The sequence below is a fragment of the Canis lupus genome, chromosome 7, assembly GCF_048164855.1.
Source record: "Canis lupus baileyi chromosome 7, mCanLup2.hap1, whole genome shotgun sequence".
In the NCBI taxonomy this organism is placed as follows: Eukaryota; Metazoa; Chordata; class Mammalia; order Carnivora; family Canidae; genus Canis; species Canis lupus.
The window spans coordinates 70,310,118-70,335,163 of record NC_132844.1 but is presented as its reverse complement, the minus strand read 5'-3'; the positions used below and the strand labels follow the sequence as shown (position 1 = coordinate 70,335,163).

Below are 25,046 nucleotides of genomic sequence, written 5' to 3'. Positions count from 1 at the left end.
ATATAATGAAAGAGAGAGAGAGATGAACATCTCATCAAATGTCCGGATCTAGTAACTTCTGAAATCAACTTGACCTCAGACTTCCTTGTAACATGAACAGAGTACACTTGACTTGGGTATCTATCATGTGAAACCAAAAATAGTACTTTTTTTTTTTTAATTTTTTTAAATTTTTATTTATTTATGATAGTCACAGAGAGAGAGAGAGAGAGAGGCAGAGACATAGGCAGAGGGAGAAGCAGGCTCCATGCACCGGGAGCCCGACGTGGGATTCGATCCCGGGTCTCCAGGATCGCGCCCTGGGCCAAAGGCAGGTGCCAAACCGCTGCGCCACCCAGGGATCCCCAAAAATAGTACTTATATTACTAGTTATACTTTTTCAAAAATAAAAATGGACCTTGATCAGTGCCAAGATCTATTTGAAATGTCACTGTGGTTTTCAGAGACACCGCGGGCCACTATTACCCACGCCAGGATACTTCCACTGTAAGCTTACACGCGAATACTCCGCAAACCTGAAGAAAGGCCAGCACCTCCTTAGGCCATTGCACTGAACAATACTCAATATCCAGGAAGGACGTGACTATTGAATTGATTTTCCATCTCCATCTCCCCCGCCTGCTCTTCATTTGGCACCCCCAGATGCCTCCGGTCTCCCTTCAAGGAGCAATATGACCCTTTCATTCTGCACTGGTTTCCTGCCTCCACCCAGTTAAGAAGACTCAGGGTACAGAGAACTCATAATCACATTTAATTATGATAAAATCTCTATCTTCAGGTAAATGGCTTCAATGTGCTTCTCTTGCACAATCTGTGAAGGAAGAATGGAAACAGGAAAATCCCTTGGGGCCTGAGTAGATCCTGTAGCAGGGAGCACACAGGTCAATGCAGGAAGCAGAATCACACCCAGATCCTCAAGAGTCCTCAGAGTCATGTAGGACTCTGATCTATGTGGGGGACAGTCTGTCAGGCAGCTGGGAATTCTGGGCAGGACAGACCGACACTACAAAGGATGGAATCTCCGGTATCCTCAGGCATCAGTGCAGGAGCCCTGTAGAAAAGAGAGTGATCAGCAGAGGAGACTCTGACAGATGAGCCCTCTCCCCTCCTCTCAGGGCCACTGCAGCACCAGAGAAAACTGAGGGCCAGGGCAGGCAGTCATCACCTCCCCCAATATTTCTGTAAAGGTGAAACCAACTTAAGAGAACATGGCACTCCAGCTGCACACAGATGTGTGGGAGGCAGTGGAGCAGCTCTTGTCCTTTAAGGGGATATAAAAACGTGTCAATCTTTTTAGTAAACATAATAACTCACCATCTTTGCACCACTAGTGGCCTTTCACATGTAAATTCACACAGGCAGCAGCCACCAACACATAACACAAAGTGGGCATCATCCTGGTGTCTAACACCCAAGATGTGGCTCTGGTTCCGAGTTTCACAGACAGATAGCACCAACGTTATGGCTTGATTCCAGGGAACAACTCTGGATCTGCCTACACAAACTGGGCAATCTTTTTTTTTTTTTTTAATTTTTTTTTATTTATTTATGATAGTCACAGAGAGAGAGAGAGAGAGGCAGAGACACAGGCAGAGGGAGAAGCAGGCTCCATGCACCCGGAGCCTGATGTGGGATTCGATCCCGGGTCTCCAGGATCGCGCCCTGGGCCAAAGGCAGGCGCCAAACCACTGCGCCACCCAGGGATCCCAAACTGGGCAATCTTCCCCCCTAACTCTTGATCTCTGTAGCAGGGAATAGGCCATGAACTGAGACCATTGTGCCCAGGTACACTCACCTCATGCTCTTCCCCCTTTCACCCATCCCTGCAAACCCACTGAATCAGAGCAGAAATAGTACCTGCCGGTGGAGACCCCCGAGATCCTACAAAAGGAAGTGATACAGAAAAAAAAAGGTCTCATAAATAGCCACCTTCTCCCTCACCCCAAATGGAGGTGAGATAAGCAACTTAATTGAATTTTACTTTCTCCCCACTCATCCACTCCAAGACCTTAACTGCCCTAAGCTAAAATCCCCCAAAATCAATGACACTGTCACTAGAAGGAAGGGAAGCAGATGCTCTGACCCTCTTACAGAAAGAAACTTTCAGAAAGGAGCCAGGGAGCCAATGATGAACTATAAGGAAGCCCTAGAATATGCTCCACCTGTTACCTCTGTGGTAGGGCTCCTTTTCAACCAATAAATCAGATTCCAGAGTCTCCCCCTAGGTGGTTCCGTCTCTTTCCACCACCAGCCCAGCCTCTTTCTTTTCAGAGTCAGAAGGAAAGAGCTAATCTAGAGACAGAGCCAACCCCCCCCCCGCCGCCGAACAAAAGGTCTCAGGCATAGCCCATCTCCCTCATTTCCCCAGAATGCCTTACCTTTCTGGCTCCTGTGACGGATGATAAGGCCAAGCCCAAGGAAGATCAGCCCCAGCACGAAGCCACCAATGCCACTCAGCATCTTGCTCTGGGCAGATTCAGACTGTGCCCCTGGGGAGCAGAGCCTGAGAGTCAGAGTTGTCCCCACACCCCACAGGCTCCCTTTGGGAAGCCTGAAGTCTAGTCTGAGGTACAGAAGGTGGAGGTACTGGGTGAACCTGACCACCCCTAGGAGAGGGAAGGACCCACCATTAGATCCTTGCACACAGTGGGTATGTGGGGGAAGGAGGGAGGCTGAAACCTGCTCCTCCAGACACATCCATAACCTCAAACACCAAGGCCCCAGTCACCAGCCAGGGCAGTAAACCCTTCAGAGCTACAGGGCTGCGTTGTGGGGCCAAGGTATGGAGAATGATCTCTCTAGTATCTAGAAAGACCACGAGATCAAGATTCTCCTGATGCCCCTGCCGTGGGACAAGAGGTACTCTAATCTCCTGTGATTTCCACCTCAGTAGTGACATCAAGGATAACAAATAGAATGGGATGGGCTAGAGGAAGCTCTGCCCTCTGTCTGTGGGGCTCATCATGACAGGAAACAAACTTCTCCTTACGCCACTGCACTGTGATGGGGCTCTGGAGGCTGGCGTGCTCCACATGGCAAGTGTAGACATCTCCTCGCTGGGGAGTCATCTCCAGCATCACAAGGATCTGGAAGGTCCAGTCCCCATTCCTAATAAGTGGAGTGGACACGACACCAGCTGTCTGCTCCTGGTCATTCCGAAACCACCGGACTTTGATCTGGCCTGGATAGAAATCTGTCACTGAGCAGACCAGCAGATTGTGGTGGTTCAGAACCTCTGTCCTGGACGGAGAGATGGTCACTGTCGGTTCCACTGAGGGGAGTAACAGACAAGAAAAGACAATGAGATGTGAGACTACACAGCAAGTCTCCCCATGGAGAAAAGTCCTCCCTTGGTACCAGCATGGAAAGATCCCTGGATTCCAAGTCTTGGATTCGGATCTCAGCTTGGCCACCTTATTAGTTTGCATGAACACGTGAGTCAGTTTACTTTTCAGAGTCTGAAGAAATAATAGCAATCATTCTAGGAAAGTTATTCTGTTGATATTAATCGATAAAATGAAGCATTTTTAAATTATAGGTCGCTGCATTACACATGCTACTATTTATAACATTTTCAAAAATAAAAATAATAAATCTGGACTGCTTTCCCTCCATCCCTACTGACAGATAAAGTGGCTGCTAATCCCTAACATGCAAGGTGGTTAGTTGTGAAATTAAATGGCGCAATATAGACGGTGGGTGGTAAGGTACTTTTCTAGAATAGGTATGTATGAAATGGCTACAATTAACTTCCAGAAAGGGTGTCTACCCCTGAAGTGGATTGCGATGCCCTGAGGACGTGACCCAGGGGGAACAGGATATGCAGGGCTTAGGCCAAAGGAAACCTGAGACAAATCTTATTCAATAACTTAGTAGCATCGATTGATTGACTCCAAAACTTCAGCTCCTTTTATACTGGCATGTGTTGAGAATTTCTAAGAAATTAAAATTCTGCCTCACGCCACCTTTCACAAATAGTTTATATTTTTAGTTAACACTTTCTTCTTTGCATTCACAAATCCTAGGCTATTAAGTAAGATCCAAGTCACTAAGTGTACTTTAAAGCATTAAACAAAGCAGAAAAGAATAATAATAGGGTCCATTTTTAAGTCTTATTTACTCTGCTATTTTTCTTGAGCCTAAGTGGATGTGCAGCTGAGTGCACTTACTCATTAATTTCACGAAGGTTTGCACTCACACGGCCTGCCAGTCCCTGTGTCACACACTAGGCAGGCAAGGATAAGGCAGGGCCTCGCCTCAGAAATGTCCAGGCCCAGTGACAGCCATTAGGGAAAACAGAATTAAGATGAATAATAATTTGAACCAGAGTCAAAATTCGGCGTGTGACGACTCTGCCTTGCTTACCAGGTGTGTGCATGCAGCTCACTGAGCTTCCCACCTGCAGCCCCAGGGACAGGTCACTGCAGGAGCCCGGGGCGGGGCTGGGGTGCTCAGGGGGCTTAGGAAAGGTGGGGAGGGAGCAAGCAAGGGGTCTCAGGGCGCGACATGGGGGTGCGTGGAGTGGGGGCATGAGCCTCGGAAGCGCTGCTCCCCCCACCCCGAACGGACCCCCCATCTCTGCTGAGAAGGCAGAGGGCCGGGCTCAGTCCCCCAGCTCTGGCCCCTCGCTGGGGACGCGCCCTGCCTCCCTGTGCGCACCTGGGCCGGGTCCCGCGAGGGGACCTGGGTGGGGAGCCCGCGGGGGCGAGGAGGGTGCGCTCACCTCGCCGCTGCAACGTGGTGAGCTCTTCCAACCCGTAGTTGTGTCTGCACACCGTGTCCAGCTCGGCCCGTACCCGGTCCATCTCGTCCTTCTGCGGGTTCCAGTACTCAGCCCAGGGCCGCCCGAGCTCCGTGACCGCCCGGTACTCCCCCACGTCGCTGTCGAAGCGCACGTACTCCTCCCGGTTATAGATGTATTTAGTCAGAAGCCGCACCCGCTCCGTCCCGTTGGTGAAATAGCACTCGAACTTAAACTGGAACACGAAATCCTCTGCGGGGAGACAGCCGGGCCAGTGAGGCCTCCACCGCTCAGCCCAAGCAGCGGCCACCGCCCTGGCAGGCCTCTGGGGCAGCGCCAGGGCCCGAGAAACCTGAAGGCCTCCCGGCTCTGATGCCCGTCAACCCGGCCCCGAGCACCCTCTCTCCCAGGCCTGCCCGCCCTCGCCCTCCTCGGAGAGCTTCCAGAGCTGCCTTAATCCAGGGAAGGGAGGGAGGAAAGCCCCTCTGGAAGGGCAAGCCCTGGCACCCCTGAACCCGGCCTGAGCCTGACAACTGAGCTAAACAGGGCAGTCGGGTGGATTCTACATCCCGACTTGGACTGGGATCAGGACGTGCCCACAAGATACCCCATTTTCTTGTGGACTCCAGGAACCTCAGAGGCAAACAAGTGTCCCCATTAGCACAAGAGTTCAAGGGAATGTGCAGAAAGGTCCAGAATTGAGCTCGACTTCCTCCTGACAAGCATATTCTACCGGCCCCCAGCAAAAGGCCTTTCTTCTAAGGCCTGGGTTAACTCTGAGTTTCTGTCACGCCCACCCACCCCCCTGCAGTGTGAGGTTTGCTCACTCCTGCAGGGCTAGAAGGAACCCACACCTTCCAAGTCCTAGAAAGAAACATTTTATTCACAGAAAGAACAGGCTTTTCAAAAAGATAAAATAGATTCCAATTAACCTGTGCCAATGACCAGCTTGAGTAGGTTACTAAACAGAGTATTTCCTATCATAAGTATAATTTGTAAAACGGAAGTCATAAAACCTACACATAGGGGTGTTAGGAAGATCCAAGAGAACTTATAGTAAGATCCTAACCCTATCACTGAAACGGTTCCTCAGTATGTGCTATTTCCCTTCTTTACTTTCTCCTTCCTCCTACATTCAGTCCACCATCATCTCAAGTCTCCGAATGCCACGCAAGTTACTATCTGACCATAAACTAGTGAGACTTGAAGTTAAGACTCCCTGTCTGTGGCCACCCAGTCAGCGTCACTCATACACCAAGAGTTCATGCCCATGTGCACTCCACTCAGAATCCAGTAGAACATAGAGTCCTTTGTACCAAAGACTAAGATGACAGAGACCGTTGCTGCCCTACATTTCCCCAACATACAATCCCACAGTGCATAGCCTAGACAAAGTCTTGGGGGACCCAGAAATAAAAAATCCTACTGTGTCTTCTTTGGACAAATTGTTACTTTCAAAAATAACTCCAATGTCACTTTGTCCTGTCAGTGGTTGCAGATGCACACTTTGTTTCCTCTACCCCATTAGGAGGATTGAGCCCACAGGATGGGGATGTCCTCATCTCATCCTTAGAGGTGGACATGAGAATGTCACAGAGCTCTCTTCCCCAAAGAGAGGAAACTGTGATAAAAGTCTATATTCTGAGATCATAGAACCTTCCACACTCCCACCAAAAGGTCCTTCAGAGCCTGTTCCCCAGAGCAGTGGCCCTGGGGAGCAGGTGTCCTGCACTTACGTGGAGAGTCTCTGCCCTCAGCCACTGGGATGCTCAGCACCACCAGGATCATCATCACAGCTGCTGTCCAGAAGCCTCGGGGGATGCACAGAGTCATCTTCCCAGACATAACTGAGAACAAAGGAAAAAGTTGGTAGTCAACACAGCTCCTACCTGGTGGCTCTGAAGTACTCACTTCAAAGAATAAAAATCTGTAAAAGCTTCCATCCATAGTAGGATTGGAGAGTTCCTAGGGAGGGAACCAATCAGCACCGGAGCTGAAGTACCTCACCTGTCTCCGGGCAGACATTCGTTATGAAGGTTCTCAGTCCAGTGCCTGGCGCTGTGTCTTCATCAGATTACACTAGATGAACACTTGAGGTGACGATTTTCTCCTATAGAAGACCTAAAGATTGAATGCCTTAGGGGTTTAAGAAACTGAACAAAAAATGACTCGAGAGTAGACATCTTTGTGCAATTTTGGATTATTTAGTTCTTATACCTTTGGTTTTTAGTAAATAAGTGGGATCCTATTTCAGGGAAGAGAAAATTATTGTCACAGAGTTGTTCACTTCTATTGTCTTAGACACTCTGAGGAGCCTTCAGTCACGCTGGGAAGAGCATAGTTCTTAGGAGGAAATGGTTTTGAATTGCAGTTTTACCACTAATAGGCTTTATGAGAGCAAATTACTGAGCCTCTTTTTGCCTCAGGCTTCTCTTGGTAAAATGTGGATCACGTTGCCTGCATTGTATATCCAGATCATTATATATACGAACTTAAGAGTAATAGGACTTGTTTAATATTGCAAAGTGTTCCTCAGCTGCCACATGTTAACTGTTGGGAATACCAGGTTAATATGCGGAGCAAGAGGGCAGCCCCACTGGTTCAGTGGTTTGGCGCCGCCTTCAGCCCAGGGCAGGATCCTGGAGATCCAGAATCGAGTCCCACGTTGGGTTCCCTGCCTGGAGCCTGCTTCTCCCTCTGCCTTTGTCTCTGCCTCTCTCTCTCTGTCTCTCATGAATAAATAAATAAAAATCTTTTAAAAAATATGCGGAGCAAGATAACAAGGAAAAAAAGTGGTGACACCCAGCCCTGTGGGCAAGTGATTCTTCATTATGCAAGGATCTTTTACATTTGTGCTTTTGACTGAAAGTATTTGAAAAGTCGAGTTCACTTTTATGCAGGTTCCTCTGATATCAGCAAAGATGCAATCCATGAACATTCCCAGCATTCACACACAATCACCTTTCATTTCAAGGACAGAGAGCAAAAGATGTGGAGAAGCATTTTCTGGGTCCTGAATGATGTTAATGAAGGAGCAGATGTTAGAGTCACACACTGTGTATAGATGTGGCACTTACTGTGCCAGCCCAAAGTTATCAAACCTCGAATGGCAGAAGTATCGATATGTTTTTATAGCAAATCTATTATTTATTTATCAGGCTCCTCTTGCCCATGACTAGCGTCAGTGCTAAATGGTTATAGAGCAATTAGAACAACGTGTGGCAAATATTTTTTTTTTAATTTATTTATTCATGATAGTCACACGGAGAGAGAGAGAGAGGCAGAGACACAGGCAGAGGGAGAAGCAGGCTCCATGCACCGGGAGCCCGACGTGGGACTCGATCCCGGGTCTCCAGGATCGCGCCCTGGGCCAAAGGCAGGCGCCAAACCGCTGCGCCACCCAGGGATCCCCTGTGGCAAATATTAATAAACAAAACAATAAGTATCTCCCTCCCTTTTCTCCCTCCTCCCGTCTTTTTCCTGTATTTAGGTTTTCATTCATAAGAGAGGCCATTATCTGAAAGCCGAATAGAAGGAGTTTACCAGGTAAAAAGAAGTACAGCAAAGACACAAGAAGTTTCCACTAGTGGCACATGAAAGCAATGAGTCATTCCAATATTCTAGATTAGGTGGGTGGTTCCAATCTCCTGAGACTTAGTCTCTGGGCTTTCACTAGCAGCGGTGTACTTAGGATCAGGGTAGTGCTGGAATAAGGAGGGTTTCTATGGTGGCATAGAAGCAGAAAGAAGGAGCATCAAAATCAGAACTGGAATAGGGTTGAGGGGCAAGGAAGAATGGTCGAAAGGGGACCTGGAAGGTACATTAGTCCCTCCAACCCTCACCTCAGGTCTCTCAGAATAAATAGAGAACTCTCTCTCCTCTTGTCCTAAGGGGAAATTCTCTCCACTCTATTGTGGTGCTGTGTGGTAGAGGCCATGTCAGACCTGGGGATTGCCCAGTCTCACAGGCATCTTCACCCAAGCTTTTCAACAAGCAACAAAAGTGTCAGCTTAGAATGCTTTTTCTGATTGGCTAAAACCTCATCTGAAATGCTCTGGCTCAGGCTTTTGTCAGCTGCTTCCCCCTGAGCCAGTCAACATTCTCTACATTCTCTAGAGCTCTCTGTGCTACTCATAGCTTACCCCATTACCCAGGGTAGCCATTGCCCAACTGCCCTGAGAGGAAGGCAACTCAGACACATGATTCAGGGCCTTATCTGAGGTACCCCACCCTGGGTACCACATCAGGTGGATGTGGGCACTTAGGATGAAGGCAGTGTGTATCCCATGTGGTTAGAAGATGAGATCAAGAAATAGTCATGAAATAGGTCAAGGTTCCAGTAAAGAGACTCTCCCTAGGGGACATCCTCTGTTCCCTCAGGATGGAAGATAAAAGGTATGGACTCTTTCTTTGTGGACCATCAGAGAGAAATCATCGTCCCTGATCAGCATCTCTTGGAATCTATGCTTTGTCAGTGGAGTTAATTGTGAACATAATAATAACAATCACCTTGTGACCAGAAGGGCCATCTGGGATCCTAGATACATTTAATTCAGGAATTAAAAAATAATGTAGGGATCCCTGGGTTGCTCAGCGGTTTAGCTCCTGCCTTTGGCCCAGGGCATGATTCTGGAGTCCCGGATTGAGTCCCACATCGGGCTCCTGGCAGGGAGCCTGCTTCTCCCTCTGCCTGTGTCTCTGCCTCTCTCTCTCTACGTCTATCGTGAATAAATAAATAAAATCTTTTACAAAAATAATGTATATTCTGAAATATTCTGTGACTTCCTTAATGCCAGTAGTAATATAATTAGAAATACTGCCCCACAATATTATTTCCCTTTTAATAAAAATTTATCCAGCAATTATCCCTAAGTTTTTCCAAATCTTTGTAAAGGTACTCTTTACATCAACCCTTACATCCCAGAATATGGGATGTCCCTTACATCAACCCAAAATATGAATTTTCCATCACACATATGCAGTAGACCCCTGTTCTTAGCATAGTTATCTCTTTAAAATCACATCCTAGTAATCTGGTAAAGGAATGAAATCAGTAGCAGGTTGGCCATGGATAAACCTTTCAACTCTGAAAGATTTAGTTTTCCTTATTTGTAGAAAGAATAAACACCTCACTGGAACACCATCATGAACGTAGGTATAATTTATTCAAGTCCTCTGTAAACTATGCTGAGATACATACAAAATAGTTTCTAATATAATAGTAGTGAGCTCATTGTCTTAACATCATTAACAAAGACAGAAAATTCTTCTCGTGATGTCTCATCTCTCTTCAGATGACAGAATCATTATAGTTCTGAATATATAGTTCTGAATCCCTGCCTCTTACCTCATCATAATGAAGAGAAAGAGAACAGGAAGTATAGTAGATGTATTTAACTTTGCATCGGCTACATGTTCCCTCTCTGAAATGCATGAATACAACTGCACAGAACTACCATTTCAGCTATAATTTCAAGTCTCAGAATCTGGTCCTCCTCTCAGTGTTCTCACAAATGTGGAAACTTGAGTGCAAAACAGAGTCTCAATACAAACTGACTAAAAAAGAAGACAGTGAATACAGCTTTGTGAGCTGCATGTACCATTATGGCACTCATCTAGGCTTGACTGAGAGGAGGAGAGACTGGCTTCTTATTGTTACTTCTGACAATTGTCTAAAAGCCCCATCCTATGCCACATGCCCGAGTGCCCTCTATTCCTCACCTTCATGATCACTAGTCCCCCTGTGTCTGAGCTCTGACACATACATTTATGTAGTTTCATTTCCAGTAGTTCTGTCTCTCTTCCTCAACATCCAACAGATCTCATATGGTGAGTACTATCACTTAATATTTTTTATACACCTACAAAGATAAGGTCCTAGATTTCATAGGTGCAAATACATGGATCCTACCTTCTAAGAGTTCACACATTGGAGGGGACAGGTATGTGGAGAAAAATAAAAGGGAAAAGTTTGCAACAGCCACTGAAGGGCAATGTGAAATACAGCTGACTAAAGGCAGGACCCAAAGTGCTGAAGATTCAAAGGACTCTTAAAACTATAAAATGAAAATGGTGCCCATTGGTTCAGTTAGTTATTTTTTTTCTCTTGGAAAGGATTGGCAACATAGGACTAGATGATGATTATTTGTGGATTAATTTTAATTCATGAATAATAGTTTTTTAAGTTGAAGATGAAGAGTTGATGGTGGAGAGGTAATGAGATAGTTGAAAGCCAAGCTTTTCAGGTGTGATTCTTAGAGGAGGTGATGGCTCAGCAGATGAAGGGCTATGTTCATTTCAGGCAAAAAGGCTTACATGAGTGCAGGGGTTGGGAAGGACACTCAAAGTATATGGTTTGGTGTGAACAAAGGTGGGATTCAGTTACCCTGGTCCTTGTGAGGTTTGATGGCAGCACCATTCAAAGTTGTCTTGGTTTTCCTCACAGTACAACAGGAAAAAATAGAGGGAATTTAAGCAGAGGAGTACCATTACATGCATGTCCATTCATAAAGTGACCTTGGAAGCAGCCTGGAGGACTTTTCAGAGGATCTGTACATTACCTTTTACCATCCAGAAAGGATCCAGGTTAATCTGATGAACCCAATCCACCGAAATCCAGTTTACTGAGGAACAAATTTGCCAATGGTCAGGTTGCTAAGTTGGCCAAATTTATTAATGTGCCCCAAACTTATTTCTTTTTTTCCTATTTCTAAAGTTTGTAGATACTCATAGTGACGTGTTGCTGTGATCTGTGTACTCCTGCTGTCTAAGCTCCACTCCAACTTTCTGCTGACACAATACTCCCATGAAGCTTAATAAGAAATGCATTTATATAGACAAAATGAAAACTGGTCAATTACATTTCTGTCCGACTACTAAGTGGCTCCTTTCAAAATGAGGCAGATATCAATGTTCTAATACAAAAGCCTCTCTCTCAGTTGCAAAAAGTAAATTACATGCTATATTATGATGTGTGTTAACAATGAAGACCTGTACAGATGAGAGATGGAGATAGATGGATTTTGCTTCCACATGTTTAGAATATTTCGGGAAGGATAAGCATTAAGTACTAGCAGTACTTACCTCCTCAGAGACACATAATGGCTGTATGTTTGTTTTCTGAGAAAGAAACCTTCTACTGTGTTGTACCTTTGTAGCAATTTTTTTTAATCATGAACATGCATTAGCAATCCAAAATTGAATTTATAATCAAGCCAAAAATGATGGGGAAAATTTAAATTAGAATATAACCCTTTTAGTGGTTTCTAATGGACCAGTCTCACGTGAAATGATCCTCATTTTTTTTGCCTTAGAATTATCATAAGCTGTAAGACAGGATCTTGTGAAAACATTCAAGCTGATGATGATGCTAAATTAGCAGCTAGGGTATGTGTCTCAACTTTAGACCATATTAATCCTCCTGTCCACCCTTCACCCCATTCTTCAAAGCAGGTTCCTTTTTCCCTGGCCTCTGTTTCTTTCTTGTTCTAAATCCAGAACATGGGCTTTCCTTTCACTGACATACTACCTTAATTTTATATTGATCACATCAATTGTGATTATTTTGAAAGCATCTTATAAAAAGACTACCTTGTTGGATGTCATGTTCAATTCTGGGTACTCTGTCCTATGCCTTGTATTGATATTACTTCAAAATTATATATACCTATATTCTTCATACTTGTGGCAAATTATTATGTTGTAGATCAGCCTAAAAATGTTGCAAATCAAAACTTACTATAAGAAGTTGGGAAGAAAGGCTTCAGTTGGAAGTGAATACATAAAACTAGCAGCCTGGACACTTAGCACAAGAGGAACAAAGACTGCGTGACTTTTTTTATCGCAAGCCTGGCTCATAGAGGGGGGGAGGGTTGCATTGGCTGAAGGAAGTGGTTACTAGAACAAGGCATAACCAAAGATGGAATGTTGCTTAAAAAAACATCACTGAGGCTGTGTTTGAGTTAAATCATTAAATACTCTCCAGACAATGGGCCAGTGATGTGAGATAGCATCACTTGTCTCTGGCAGACCAAGCCACTAAGTCTGTTAGAGAAAAAAATTACTTATAAGAGCAAAAAACATACAAAACTCAAAGGTTTGATTTGCCATCTTCTACCTGTATATTGCATTAAGTATTGCCTTACCTCTGAGGTCATTTTTTCCCTCTTTGTTCATTGAGCCCTTCTTTATCACATTGGTGGATTTCCCTAAAATATCTTCTCTTCATTGGTTATTAGTTCACACTTTGAAATGAGGCACAGAAGTGTGGCTGAAGAGACTGTAGCAGTAAGAGGCTTATGAAAGATGCGCTTTGGGCTTACTTGGCTGACAATTCACTGACAATATCATAATATGGAATTTCTCTCTTGAGGTGACTCATATCCAAAAAGCAAATTTCTGGTGTCTCAGTTGTGGGGGCAGAGCAAGTGTATGGTAAATAAATGGCTGCCCATGTTCCATTGTAGGGGAAGGCCAGGGGTTCAATAAAGATGCTAATGGTACTTTCAATTAATTCCCACCAGTGTACACAATTTAAAGGACTAAATAAATGAATCATAGCACGATTATATATATAGACTTTCAAAACAATGTTTTAGAAGGACATTTAGTGACAGAATTGTTTATCATATGTTAAATTTAAAAGTAGTTACAAATTAGCCTATTCAATATGATCTTAGGCCTCTAAACATGTTTCTATTTATATCTCTATTTATTATCTTCAAAGCCTAGAAGGAAAAAAATGTCACTCAAGGACCTAGAATACAGTAAAGATAATCTCATTTTCTCTTCTCCTGCTTCAAATATTGACTGACAAATCTATTCTGGTTGGCTTTAAAAACAGATCAGAAAAAACAAAAACAAAAACAAAAACAAAAAAACAGATCAGTTAGGGATGCCTGGGTGGCTCATCAGTTGAGCACCTGCCTTCAGTCCAGGGCATGATCCTGGAGTCCTGGGATCGAGTCCCACATTGGGGTGCTTGTATGAGGCCTGCTTCGCCCTTTGCTTGTGTCTCTGCCTCTCTCTCTGTGTGTCTTTCATGAATAAAAAAATAAAACTTCAAAAAATAAATAAAAAATAAATAAAGACACAAAAGTTAAATGAGATCTGCATGTGGAGCTATTAGTTAAAATAATAGGCTGAATCTTAAAGTTAAGTAAACAACTATTCTGTACCTTTGTTCATCTCCACCAAGCTTGTGGTACCACGTATCATCAGGGCAACACAACTACAGCTCTCAGTTTTATTTGACCTGCTAAACACACTTAATATTTTATTTATTTATTTATTTATTTATTTATTTATTTATTTTACTTTTCTTTTGATTCCAGTGTAGTTAACATACTGTGTTATACTACTTGAAGGCCCACAATGTAGTGATTCTATACATTACTCAGTGCTCATCACAATAATTGTACTCTTAATCCCCTTACCTATTTCACCCATTCTCCACTCACCTGCCTTCTGGCAACCACCAGTTTGTTCTTTATATTCAAGAGTCTGTTTTTAATCTTTGTCCTTTGTTTTCTTTCCTTGTTTTGTTTCTTAAATTCCACATATGAGGGAAATCATATGATATTTGTCTTTCTGTTTGACAAAATGGTTTCAAAATGATTAAAGATCTCAGTGTGAGAAGGGGATGAGGCAACTGGGTGATGGACACTAAGGAAGGCACTTGATGGGATGAGCACTGGGTGTTATACTATATGTTGGCAAATTGAATTTAAATAAAATATAAAAAAAGTAAAGATCTAAGTGTGAGAAATGAAACCACAAAGTTCCTAGAAAAAAACATAGGCAGTAAGCTCTTTGACATCAGTCATAAGAACAGTTTTCTAGATATGTATCCTTTGCAGGGAAACAAAAGTAAGAATAAACTATTTTGAGTATACCAAAATGAAAGGCTTTTGCACAGCAAAGGAGACATCAACAAAACTCAAAGTCAACCCATTGAATGGGAGAAGATATTTGCAAATGGTATATCTGCTAAAGGATTAGTATCTAAATTATGTAAAAAAAAAAAAAAAATGTACACAACTCAACACAAAAGAGCCCCCAAATAATCCAATTAAAAACAGAATTCATGGGACAGCCCAGGTGGCTCAGCGGTTTAGTGCCGACTTTAGCCCAGGGCCTGATCCTGGAGACCCGGGATCAAGTCCCACGTCGGGCATCCTGCGTGGAGCCTGCTTCTCCCTCTGCCTGTCTCTGCCTCTCTTTCTCTCTCTCTGTGTCTCTCATGAATAAATAAATAAAATCTTAAAAAAAAAAAAAAAGACAGAAGACATGAAGAGACATTTCTTCAAAGAAGATATACAGATGGCTAACAGACACATGAAACAATGCTCAACATCAACTTATTTACAAAGAAATGCAAATCAAAACTACACTGAAATATCACCTCACACCTGTCAGAATAACTAAATTCAACTATACAAGAAACATCAAGTGTTGGGAAGGATGTGGAGAAAAAGGAACCCTGGTGAACTATTGGTGAGAATGCAAACTGCTGCAGCCACTGTTGAAAACAGTATGGAAGCTCTTCAAAAAATTAAAAATAAAATTACCATATGATCCACCAATTCTACTAGCAGGTATCTAGCCACATAAAGATAAAATTTTTAATTATTCCAGAAGAAAATAATTTCCTAATATGGCCAAACCATATTAACTAATTAATCTCCCGTCTGCTCTACCATCAGATAACCACTACAACCACTTTAATGTATATTTCAGTCTTTTTCCCAAAACATATATATTTCTATTTGTTTTAAAGTGAGTTTATAATGTAGAATATTTTATTTGCATAGTTTGCTTAACTCTATGTTTCAAATATTTCCCCCATATCCCCATTTATTCTTTCTCTATAAGTGTTCTAAGGTCTGAATAATTATTCATGAAGACCTGTGCCATCGTTCTGTCTGCCATAATTTATTATGCTAATGTGGAGCATGTTTTATTAATTACACTTGTTATTTGGAATAATTGTAGACCCACATGAAGTTGTAACAAGAAATACAGAGGCATCTTGTGTACCATTTACATAATTTAGTCAAATGGTAACTACTTTAAAAATTACACTACAATACCACAACCAGAAGATTCCCAATGATACAGTCCTGATACAGAACATTTCCATAATCACAAAGATCCCCTATATTGCCCTGTTATAACCACATCTACTTCCCTTCCATCCCCCACACCCATACCCAACCCTCACCTTAAACTTTGGCAAATACAAACTTGTGCTTCATTTTTATAATTTTTTCCATTTCTAATTTCTTATACAAAGAGATTAACTCACAACAGTATGAAATATAAAGAAGTCTACTGACATGCTCCCGAAAGAAATTAACGAAACTTAAGTTTTAGAAAAATTAAAGTCACTGGCTCAAAGGTTAGGGGAAAACAGGAAATGATAAAATATTTATTCAAGAAAATCTATAAAAGATCAGTAAGAAAAAAGGGAGTCTGTGGTATTTCAAAAGAAACACTGGCGGTGTAGCAAGGCAGAGACTTCACTCCAGATTGTTGCAGCCAAGAACAAAGGATTCTGACTCCCCCAAGATCCAAGCCAGTGGATCTTCTTCCCAGGAGAAGCAGGACTTCAACATAACTCTTTCCGTCTTCAATTATCTGTTGCCGAGGCAAAGTCCCAAATGAGTGTAGTCTAGAGGTGGGAAGTCTCATCTTCTGCCCAACCACCATTTGTTGGGAATGGAAAATCTACCTTGAGTGTGACATGCTGAGAATACTGCGTGCCCCCCCGCCCCCGCCCGCCCCACTAGCCCTTTCCTTGACTAATAATGTGGTGATTTCATGACAGAAGACTCAAGCCAGGAGAGCTTCCAGCTGTTGGCCACTACCTGTACCATGTGCTCTGCCCTTAGAGAGGAGATGTCACTCAAAGAAAAGCTTACCATTGTCCCCACACCTAGTTCCATAGTCCTAGCTCAAATATTTTACCGGAGGTGAGAGATAGGCTATAAAACAAATACCTCCTATAATAGTCCTTAAGAAAGTGACTTCACTTGCAACAGAGAATGGAGAATAGTTTAAACCAAAGACAATCCCCAAAACTGTAGAGATTGGGATGAAAGGAAATGGGGAGGAGATTCATGCATCTAATGAAGATACACCATAGACTGTAGGTTAGCCAGTTTGCAGGTAAGAACTGGGAATAAGTCCCTTGAGAGGAGTCCTCCTTGGGTCAGAACAAATATCAACCACTGACCTCAAAAACTGTTTCATAGAAAGACTCACAATCTTATTAAATTAGATTGTAGAGAAATTATGCCCCAAGGCACTACTAAAAGCAATGGCAATTAGTAGAATTTAACAGCTGGATGTGGTGAGGAAAAGAGTGGAAGAGTCCTTATCAGTACCATTGTCATTCCAAGGTAACTGTGCTGCATCTCCTTAAGGAGCATAGGCTTAGCTCTATGGGGTGAAGGAAGGAAAACACACATCACAAAGAATCCAACCAATCATTATACAAATAATTATACAAATCATTATACAAATAACAAGCTCCAGGGAGGCAAGGATAGTATCCAAAGATGTCATATTTCCTAATATATACAGTTTCCCAAAAAATTATGAGACATGTGAAAAATAGAAAGTATGACCAATGCATCAGAAAAAAAAGAAGGCAGGAGCACCTGGTGGGCTCAGTCCGTGGAGCATGTGACTCTTAATCTAGAAGTCATAAGTTCAAGCCCCATATTGAGCATAGAGATTATTTAAAAATAAAATCTTAAAAAAAGAAAGAAAGTAATTGAAACTGCCTATGAGAATAACCAGATCCTGGGTTTAATAGTAAAAGATTTTGAAGTAGCCATTTACAACTAGGTTCATAGACATAACTGAAAGTATGATTGCAAAGTAAAAGAAGATATAGTGATAATGTAGTGTCAAAGAGAGAATATCAATAAAGATGAAAACTATTTAAAAAAAAACAAAAATTTTCTGGAGCTGAAAAGTACAATGACTAAAATAAGAAATCATTAGAGGGATTTAACAGTTAGAAAACATAGGTATTGAACTTGAGGAGGTATCAATAGAAATTATGCAAAAGAAAGAAAGAAAGAAAATGAAAGGAAAGGAAAAGAAAAGAAAAAAGAAAAGAAAAGAAAGAAAAGAAAAAGAATGAACAGATATGAAGAGAGCCTCAGTAAAATGTGGGACACCATTAAATGCGTCATCTTATATATAATGGAAATATCTGTAGGAAAAGAGAGAAAGAAGAAAATTATTCAAAGAAATTATAGCTGAAAACTTCCCAAATTTGTTGAATAATAATATCCTACACATACAGGAAGGTTGACTGACTCCATGTAGAATAAATATAAAGAGAGCCACAGACACATTAGAGTAAAAAAATGTAGAAAGTCAATGACAAGGAGAACATTTTGAAAGCAACAAGAAAATATAATGATTCATTGCTCACAAGAAAACACCAATAAAGTCAACAGCTTACTTATCATTAGGAATAATACAAGCCATAATGAACTAAGATAACAAAGTGTTCAAAGAGAAAAAAACTATCAACAAAGAATCCTATATCCAGAAAGCTATCACTCAACAATGAAGAAAAAATAAAAGCTTTACCAGATAATCAAGAACTGAGAGAATTTGTCTCTAGATTTTTTTTACAGTAAATACTACAGAAAATTCCTCATGTGAAAGCAAGGACTAGAGATAGTTATTTGGATCCACACAAAGAGCACTGCTAAAGAAAATTATGGAATTATAAAAGACACTAAATGCATATTTTCTCAATTTTTCCTTTAACTGGTTTAAAAGAAATACATAAAATAATATACATATAATATACTACGGAGTCTATAATGTATAAACATATGTGTGTGTATATATATATATATATATATATATATATATATATACAGTCAAAACAGCAAAAGGAAGTAGGAGGGAGCAAAGCTATAGTGTTCTAAGGAAATGATAATGGATGATAAATAATTATAACAACCTACTGTTGGTTTTGCAATGTTAATAGATGTAATACATATAATAATACCACATAAAAAGCATAAAGGAACAGAGATTTGTAGAAAGAAGATATATAAATGTGTATATATATGTTTATATGTTTATATATATTTCTCAAATTAAGCTACCATATACTGAATAGATAAAATATAGATATAACTCACAAAATTAAAACGCTACATTAGAAAATATTTACTCAATATAAAAGTATAGTAGATGTAGAGGTACAATAGAGGGACAAAAAGATACACCACAAGGAAAACAAAAGAGTCATGGTGCCTGGGTGGCTCTATTGGTTAAACACCTGTCTTCAGCTCAGGTCATGATCCCAGGTTCCTGGGATTTAGCCCCATGTCAGGCTCCCAAATTAGTGGAGAGTCTGCTTCTCCCTCTCCCTGTCTGCTTGCTTGTTCTCTCTCTCTCTCTAATAAATAAATCAATAAATTTTTTAAAAAGAAAAAAAAATAGAGTAAGTAGCAGAAGTACTTTCAACTATATAAAAAAAGACATCAAATGTGAATGGATTTAATAATCTATCAAAAGGCAGAGATTAGGGCAGCCTGGGTGGCTCAGCGGTTTAGCACTGCCTTCAGCCCAGGGCCTGATCCTGGAGACCCGGGATCGAGTCCTGCATTGGGCTCCCTGTGTGGAGCCTGCTTCTCCCTCTGCCTGTGTCTCTGCCTCTCTCTCTCTCTCTCTCATGAATAAATAAGTAAAATATTTTTTTAAAAAAGACATAGCAAGCAATACTTTGAGGTAAAAAAAAATGAAGACAACAATATACCACACCTTATGGGACACAGTTACAACAGTGCCAAGAGGGGACTTTATAGCTGTAAACGCCTATATTAAGAAAGGAGGAATCATTTTTAATCAGTAATTTAACCATGCATCTTAGACATATGTGACAAAGCCCACAGTTAGCATCATACTCAATGATGAAAAGTTAAAAGATTTTCCTCTAAGATCAGGAACACGACAAGGATGCCCATTCTTGCTATCTCATTTAAAACGAATACTGAAAGTCCCAGTTAGAGCAGTAAGTCAATAAATAAATAAACAAACAAACAAGCAAATAAATAATAAGAAGAAATAAAAAGTACCTAAACCAGAAAGGAGGAAGTGAAGCAAACACTATTTATAATAACATAATCTTTGATATAGAAATTCCTGAAGACCCTACCAAAAACTGTTAGAACTATGAAATGAATTAAGTAAATTTGCAGGACACAAAATGAATGTATAGCAATAAGCTGCAATTTCTATACAGTAATAAGGAACTATCTGAAATAGAAATAGAAAGAACAACCCAATTTACAAAGCATCTAAAGCAATAAAATACATAGAAATAAATTTAACCAAGGAATTTAAAGAACTGTACTCTAGAAGCTATAAGACACTGATGAAAGAGATTGAAGAAGATGCAGATAAATGGAAAGATAATTTCATATTCTTGGACTGGAAGAATTAATATTATAAAAATATATCCATACTACCCAAAGTGATCTACAAATCCAAAGTAATCTCATTCAAAACTCCAATGGCAAAAACAAAAACAAAAAAAACCTTTCCAATGGCACTTTTCATAGAAATAGAAAAAAATAATCCTAAAATATGTATGGAAACAAAAGACTCCAAATAGCCAAGGTCATTCTGAGAAACAACAAAGCTGAAGGCATCACATTTCCTGTTTTCTAGCTGTATTACAAAACTGTAGTAATCAAAACACTATGATACTGGCAGAAAAATAGGCACATAGATCAATGGAATGGAATAGAGAGCCTAGATGTACCTTACACATATACAGTCAACTCATATTTGACAAAGATGTCAAGAACACACAATGAGGAAGACATTCTGTTCAATTACTGGTCTTGGGAAAACTGGTATCCACATACAAAGAATGAAATTGGGTCCCTAACCTACACCAATCACATAAATGAACTAGAAATGTATCAAAGACTTAAATATAAGACTTGAAACTATAAAGCTCCTAGAAGAAAACTTAGTAAAACAGATATTTGACATTCGTTTTTGCAATGATTTCTTGGATAAAACATCAAAAACATAGGAAATAAAAACTAAAATAAGTATTTAGGACTACATTAAACTAAAGAGCTCTACAAGGCAAAGGAAACCATCAATACATTGAAAAAACCACCTACGATATGAGAGAAAATATTCACAATGCATATATATCTGATAAGAGGTTAACCAAAACATATAAATTATAGAACTCATACAACTCAAAACAAACAAACAAGCAAACAAATGTTCTCATTATAAGATAGGAAAAGTACTGGAACACATTTTTGCAAGAAGACATACAAATGACCAATAGGTATATAAAACCTATGTAATAGTAATCATCAGAGAGATGCAAATCAAAATCACAATGAGATATCACCTCACACCTGTTATAATAACTGTTACTAAAAAGACCAGAGATAAATGTTGGTGAGGATATGGAGGAAAGGAACCCTTCTACACTATTGGTTGGAAAGCAAGATGGTAGCACCATTATGGAAAACAGTATGGTGGTTCTTTAAAAAATTAAAATTCACCTACCATATGATTCAGCAATCCTACTCTTGGGTACATATCTGAAGTAATTGAAATCAGTATCCCTAAGAGATATTGTACACTCATTCATCGCAGGACTATTCATGAAAGCAGGATAGCAAACAACATAAATGTCCTTCAACTGATGGATGGATAAAGAAATGTATATACTGGAATCCCTGGGTGGCGCAGCGGTTTGGCGCCTGCCTTTGGCCCGGGGCTTGATCCTGGAGACCCGGGATCGAATCCCACATCCGGCTCCCTGCGTGAAGCCTGCTTCTCCCTCTGCCTGTGTCTCTGCCTCTCTGTCTCTCTCTGTGTGACTATCATGAATAAATTAAAAAAATCTTCAAAAAAAAAAATGTATATACTCACAACAGAATATTACTCAGCCATCAAAAACGATATCTGGTCACTTTGACAACATGGATGGACCTTCAGAGTATTATGCTAATTGAAAATAATCAGGGACAAACAAAAATGCCAAGCTCATATTACAGAGAACAGATTGGTGATTGCCAGAGGCAGGGCATAGAGAGTGGTGAAATGGTTTATGGGGTCAAAGATACTAAATTCCAGGTTTTTAAAAAATGAATAACAGAGTTGTAATGTATGGCATGCTGGCTATAGTTCAGTACAGAGTACTGCACACTTGAAAGTTAAGTAGAAATTTTAAAGTTTTCATCAGAAGAAAAAGAATATTTGGGATCCCTGGGTAGCGCAGCGGTTTGGCGCCTGCCTTTGGCCCAGGGCGCAATCCTGGAGACCCGGGATCGAATCCCACATCTGGCTCCCTGCGTGGAGCCTGCTTCTCCCTCTGCCTGTGTTTCTGCCTCTCTCTCTCTCTCTCTGTGACTATCATAAATAAATAAATAAAATCTTTAAAAAAAAAAGAATATTTGTAATTATGTATGGTGACCAATGTTACGAGATTTATTATGGTCCTCATTTTGCAATATGTACAGATGTTGAAACATTATGCTGTGTACCTGAAATTAAGATGTTATATGTCAATTATATATCAACTTTTTAAAAAGGCAATAATATGAACATGAATATACAAATAAATCAGATAATTTGGATAAACTGGACTAATTCTCAAAATTACAAACGAGCAAAACTGAATCAAGAAGAAAGAGCAATACGAAATAACCAAATTCTATCATGGAAAAGGTTTTTAGAAACTTTCTCAGAATCTCTTCACCATTTGCCAGGAATGCATGCAGGCTTCCTGGGAAGGATATGTTCCCATCAAAATGTTCAGATTAGGAAAAGACAACAGTGCCTTTCACCGAATTACTGGACACAGTGCAGCAGATCGCCCCAAAGCAACCCAGCAAGCTCAGTCATGTCCTTCATTTTCCCCATGTGATATAGTAAGAACTCTCATATTAAGGAACCCTCAATAACTGAGGTAATTAGTAGAGAAATTTATCCTTGGCTAGGGTGAGCAGAGTCTCCAGTTGATCAGAAGGCCGGTTTTAGTAAACAAGGGAATAGAGAGATGCTTCTTCTCAGTGTCCAAGGGTCAGAAAGGATTCATAATACTACATTTAAATTTAAAGAGAGGAACTGGACCAGAACAAAGAGATTACAGAACTTGCAAGCTTACTGGATGATGCCTCAGCAAGAGTGAGAAAGATACAACAAACTGTAATAGAGAAAATCCAGGACAGCTGCAAGTGAACCTTTCATGGTACCAATCTCGTTTAAAGCTCCTTAATGTCATGTATCTTTAGTCAGCACCAGCAAAGAACAGGTATATGAATGGGTAGTGAGATATACTACCTCACTGATAAATGTGCATAGCAATACAAAATCCTATTCTTAGACTTCAGTTCCCACATTGTTCTTGAGTCAGTAGCAATGGAAACCAGCTTGGCTCAAATTACCAGCTCGTGCATTTAGAAAATCTATAATACAGGGCAAATGAGGGCTGATTTATCAGATTTGCCATTGGCTAAATAGTAAGAGTGGAGGGAGAGGAGGGTGCTGGATAATTTAGCCCAGGCCCTAAAGAGCTATGTGTTCTAGAAAACACACAGGTGCCCTTACTGATGGCCAGCATGTATTCATATGCTCACCTCCAGCAGGGGATCCTTTACTGCCCAGACCCTGAGTTGACAGTCAACAGGGTTCCCATCTCTGTTCAGGGGTGGGCTCTACAGGCCCAGCCTCCTGGTTAATGTAGTCTTTACCTTTCCAGCACAGTCTCTCAGATGTTGAGACAGTGGCCCTAAGGCTGTCTGGCCCAGAGCTGAACACACTCTCACTATTGGGCCAAACAATCCCAGATTCTACTTATTGTAATGGGCATCCCCAATGCGTTTAGAAAATTTTGCAGTGTGGTTATTAATATGTTGGATTCAGAGGCCTGGAAGCTGTTCTGTAAAGTACAGTGTTTAACTGAAAATTGCCTTCACAGTTGGGAGTAGTAGCCTACACTCCTTGGATGTCTTTACTTACAGTTTGCCCTGATGGTCCTCACCTCTTTTGTGAAACCTTTGGAGAATCGACCAAAGACTACGTTATTGTCTAAAATTTACATTGAAAACGTCAGAAAAAACAGTAACACCCTGGATGGTTGTTGGAAGGGAGAAGCTGTCTGGGCATAGGAAGCAGTTATTAGACCAGGGTTGAGGTAGAAGAGGAAGGATGATGACATCAATCTTTGCAGAGCCCACATTTACATGAAACCATGATACGCTGTTAAATACATTTCCTCCCAGCTCACAAGGCAAATGAGGGAAGCCAGCGTCATTTGTCTCTGGTTTAGTCTCCCACTAAACCGTCAAGAAGGCACACCCAAACCTGTGGTGGCAGACAGAGCAGGGGAGAGAAATTCTATTAACATCTCAGTTCAGAAAAATCGGTGTATGCATCGGTGTATGCTGTTTATGGAGCATCGTGCAGAATTTCTGAAGTTACTGTCCATGCCATACCCACTGGGACTCCCCTGCCTTTCTTCTCTCCCACAGGATGTCATGGTCCCCCAGGGATCATGGCCACAAAGTTTCTGAACTTGGTTGGGCTCCCGCCCACTTTGCAATCCTTGTATAGATCTTAGTCATTTCTATCTCTCATTTCCCTTCACCGTGTGCCTTTTTGATCCACTCACTTCAGAGAACTAAAAGAATTACTCCTTTGTACCTCCCAGATACAAAGAAGAAAAACATGAACACTCCTCAAATCCAATAAAGCCTTAAATTCAGAACCCATGAACACTGCTGACGTTCCTTTCCCTGCAAAAGGAAACTTTCAGAAGAAAGGCCCGGTCTGGAGTGAAGGCACAGCAACTTTTGTTGAAACTTCTGTGATTGGCGGGAAGCCTTGACTCTGGCTGCAGTTAGCAATGGTCTCAGCACAGGAACACTTGTTGGGATTTTGATGAAGCTGGAGAGTGGTTTGGCCTCCAAGAGTTTGAACCTAGTCTAGTCTGACTGAATACAACTTCAGAATCTTCAGCTGAGCATGGATGTCTCCAAAACATATCATCTCTTTAAAGAACCCTTAGTAAATGACACTAGAACTGACCAGGAGTGTTCATCCATGCACGCATGAACAAAATGCTGTCAGGTATGAGAAACAGAGAGAGGAGGAAGAGCTCTTTTCTACCCCCAAGGTGCCCAGGCTTATCGTGGTAAAACACTGCCAGGTGGAGGCACTGGAAGGTGTACATATGTGGCCCGAGGTCTAAGCAATTCGTTCTTTAGGAGAATTTGTGGCCTAG

General features: G+C 41.3%; 1 protein-coding gene across 1 annotated transcript; it reads right to left on the bottom strand.

Moving 5' to 3' along the window:
• Nucleotides 1–728: 728 nt before the first annotated feature.
• On the bottom strand, nucleotides 729–6,680 carry LOC140637248 (HLA class II histocompatibility antigen, DQ beta 1 chain-like). The gene is made up of 6 exons (XM_072833545.1): nucleotides 6,478–6,680; nucleotides 4,724–4,993; nucleotides 2,990–3,271; nucleotides 2,379–2,489; nucleotides 1,858–1,881; nucleotides 729–1,051 (listed from the first exon to the last, which is right to left on the bottom strand). The coding sequence occupies exons 1-6, from the start codon at nucleotides 6,584–6,586 to the stop codon at nucleotides 1,038–1,040; spliced, it is 810 nt and encodes a 269-aa protein (XP_072689646.1). The 5' UTR covers nucleotides 6,587–6,680; the 3' UTR covers nucleotides 729–1,037.
• Nucleotides 6,681–25,046: the final 18,366 nt, after the last annotated feature.

What these genes read in the sequence shown, in the direction of transcription:
- LOC140637248 (XM_072833545.1), bottom strand. Translation starts at nt 6,586, where the DNA reads ATGTCTGGGAAGATGACTCTGTGCATCCCCCGAGGCTTCTGGACAGCA. An exon ending in TGAGGGCAGAGACTCTCCAC is followed by an intron (nt 4,994 to 6,477) that starts GTAAGTGCAGGA and finishes GTCTCCCCGCAG; the next exon opens with AGGATTTCGTGTTCCAGTTT. An exon ending in CACCACGTTGCAGCGGCGAG is followed by an intron (nt 3,272 to 4,723) that starts GTGAGCGCACCC and finishes TACTCCCCTCAG; the next exon opens with TGGAACCGACAGTGACCATC.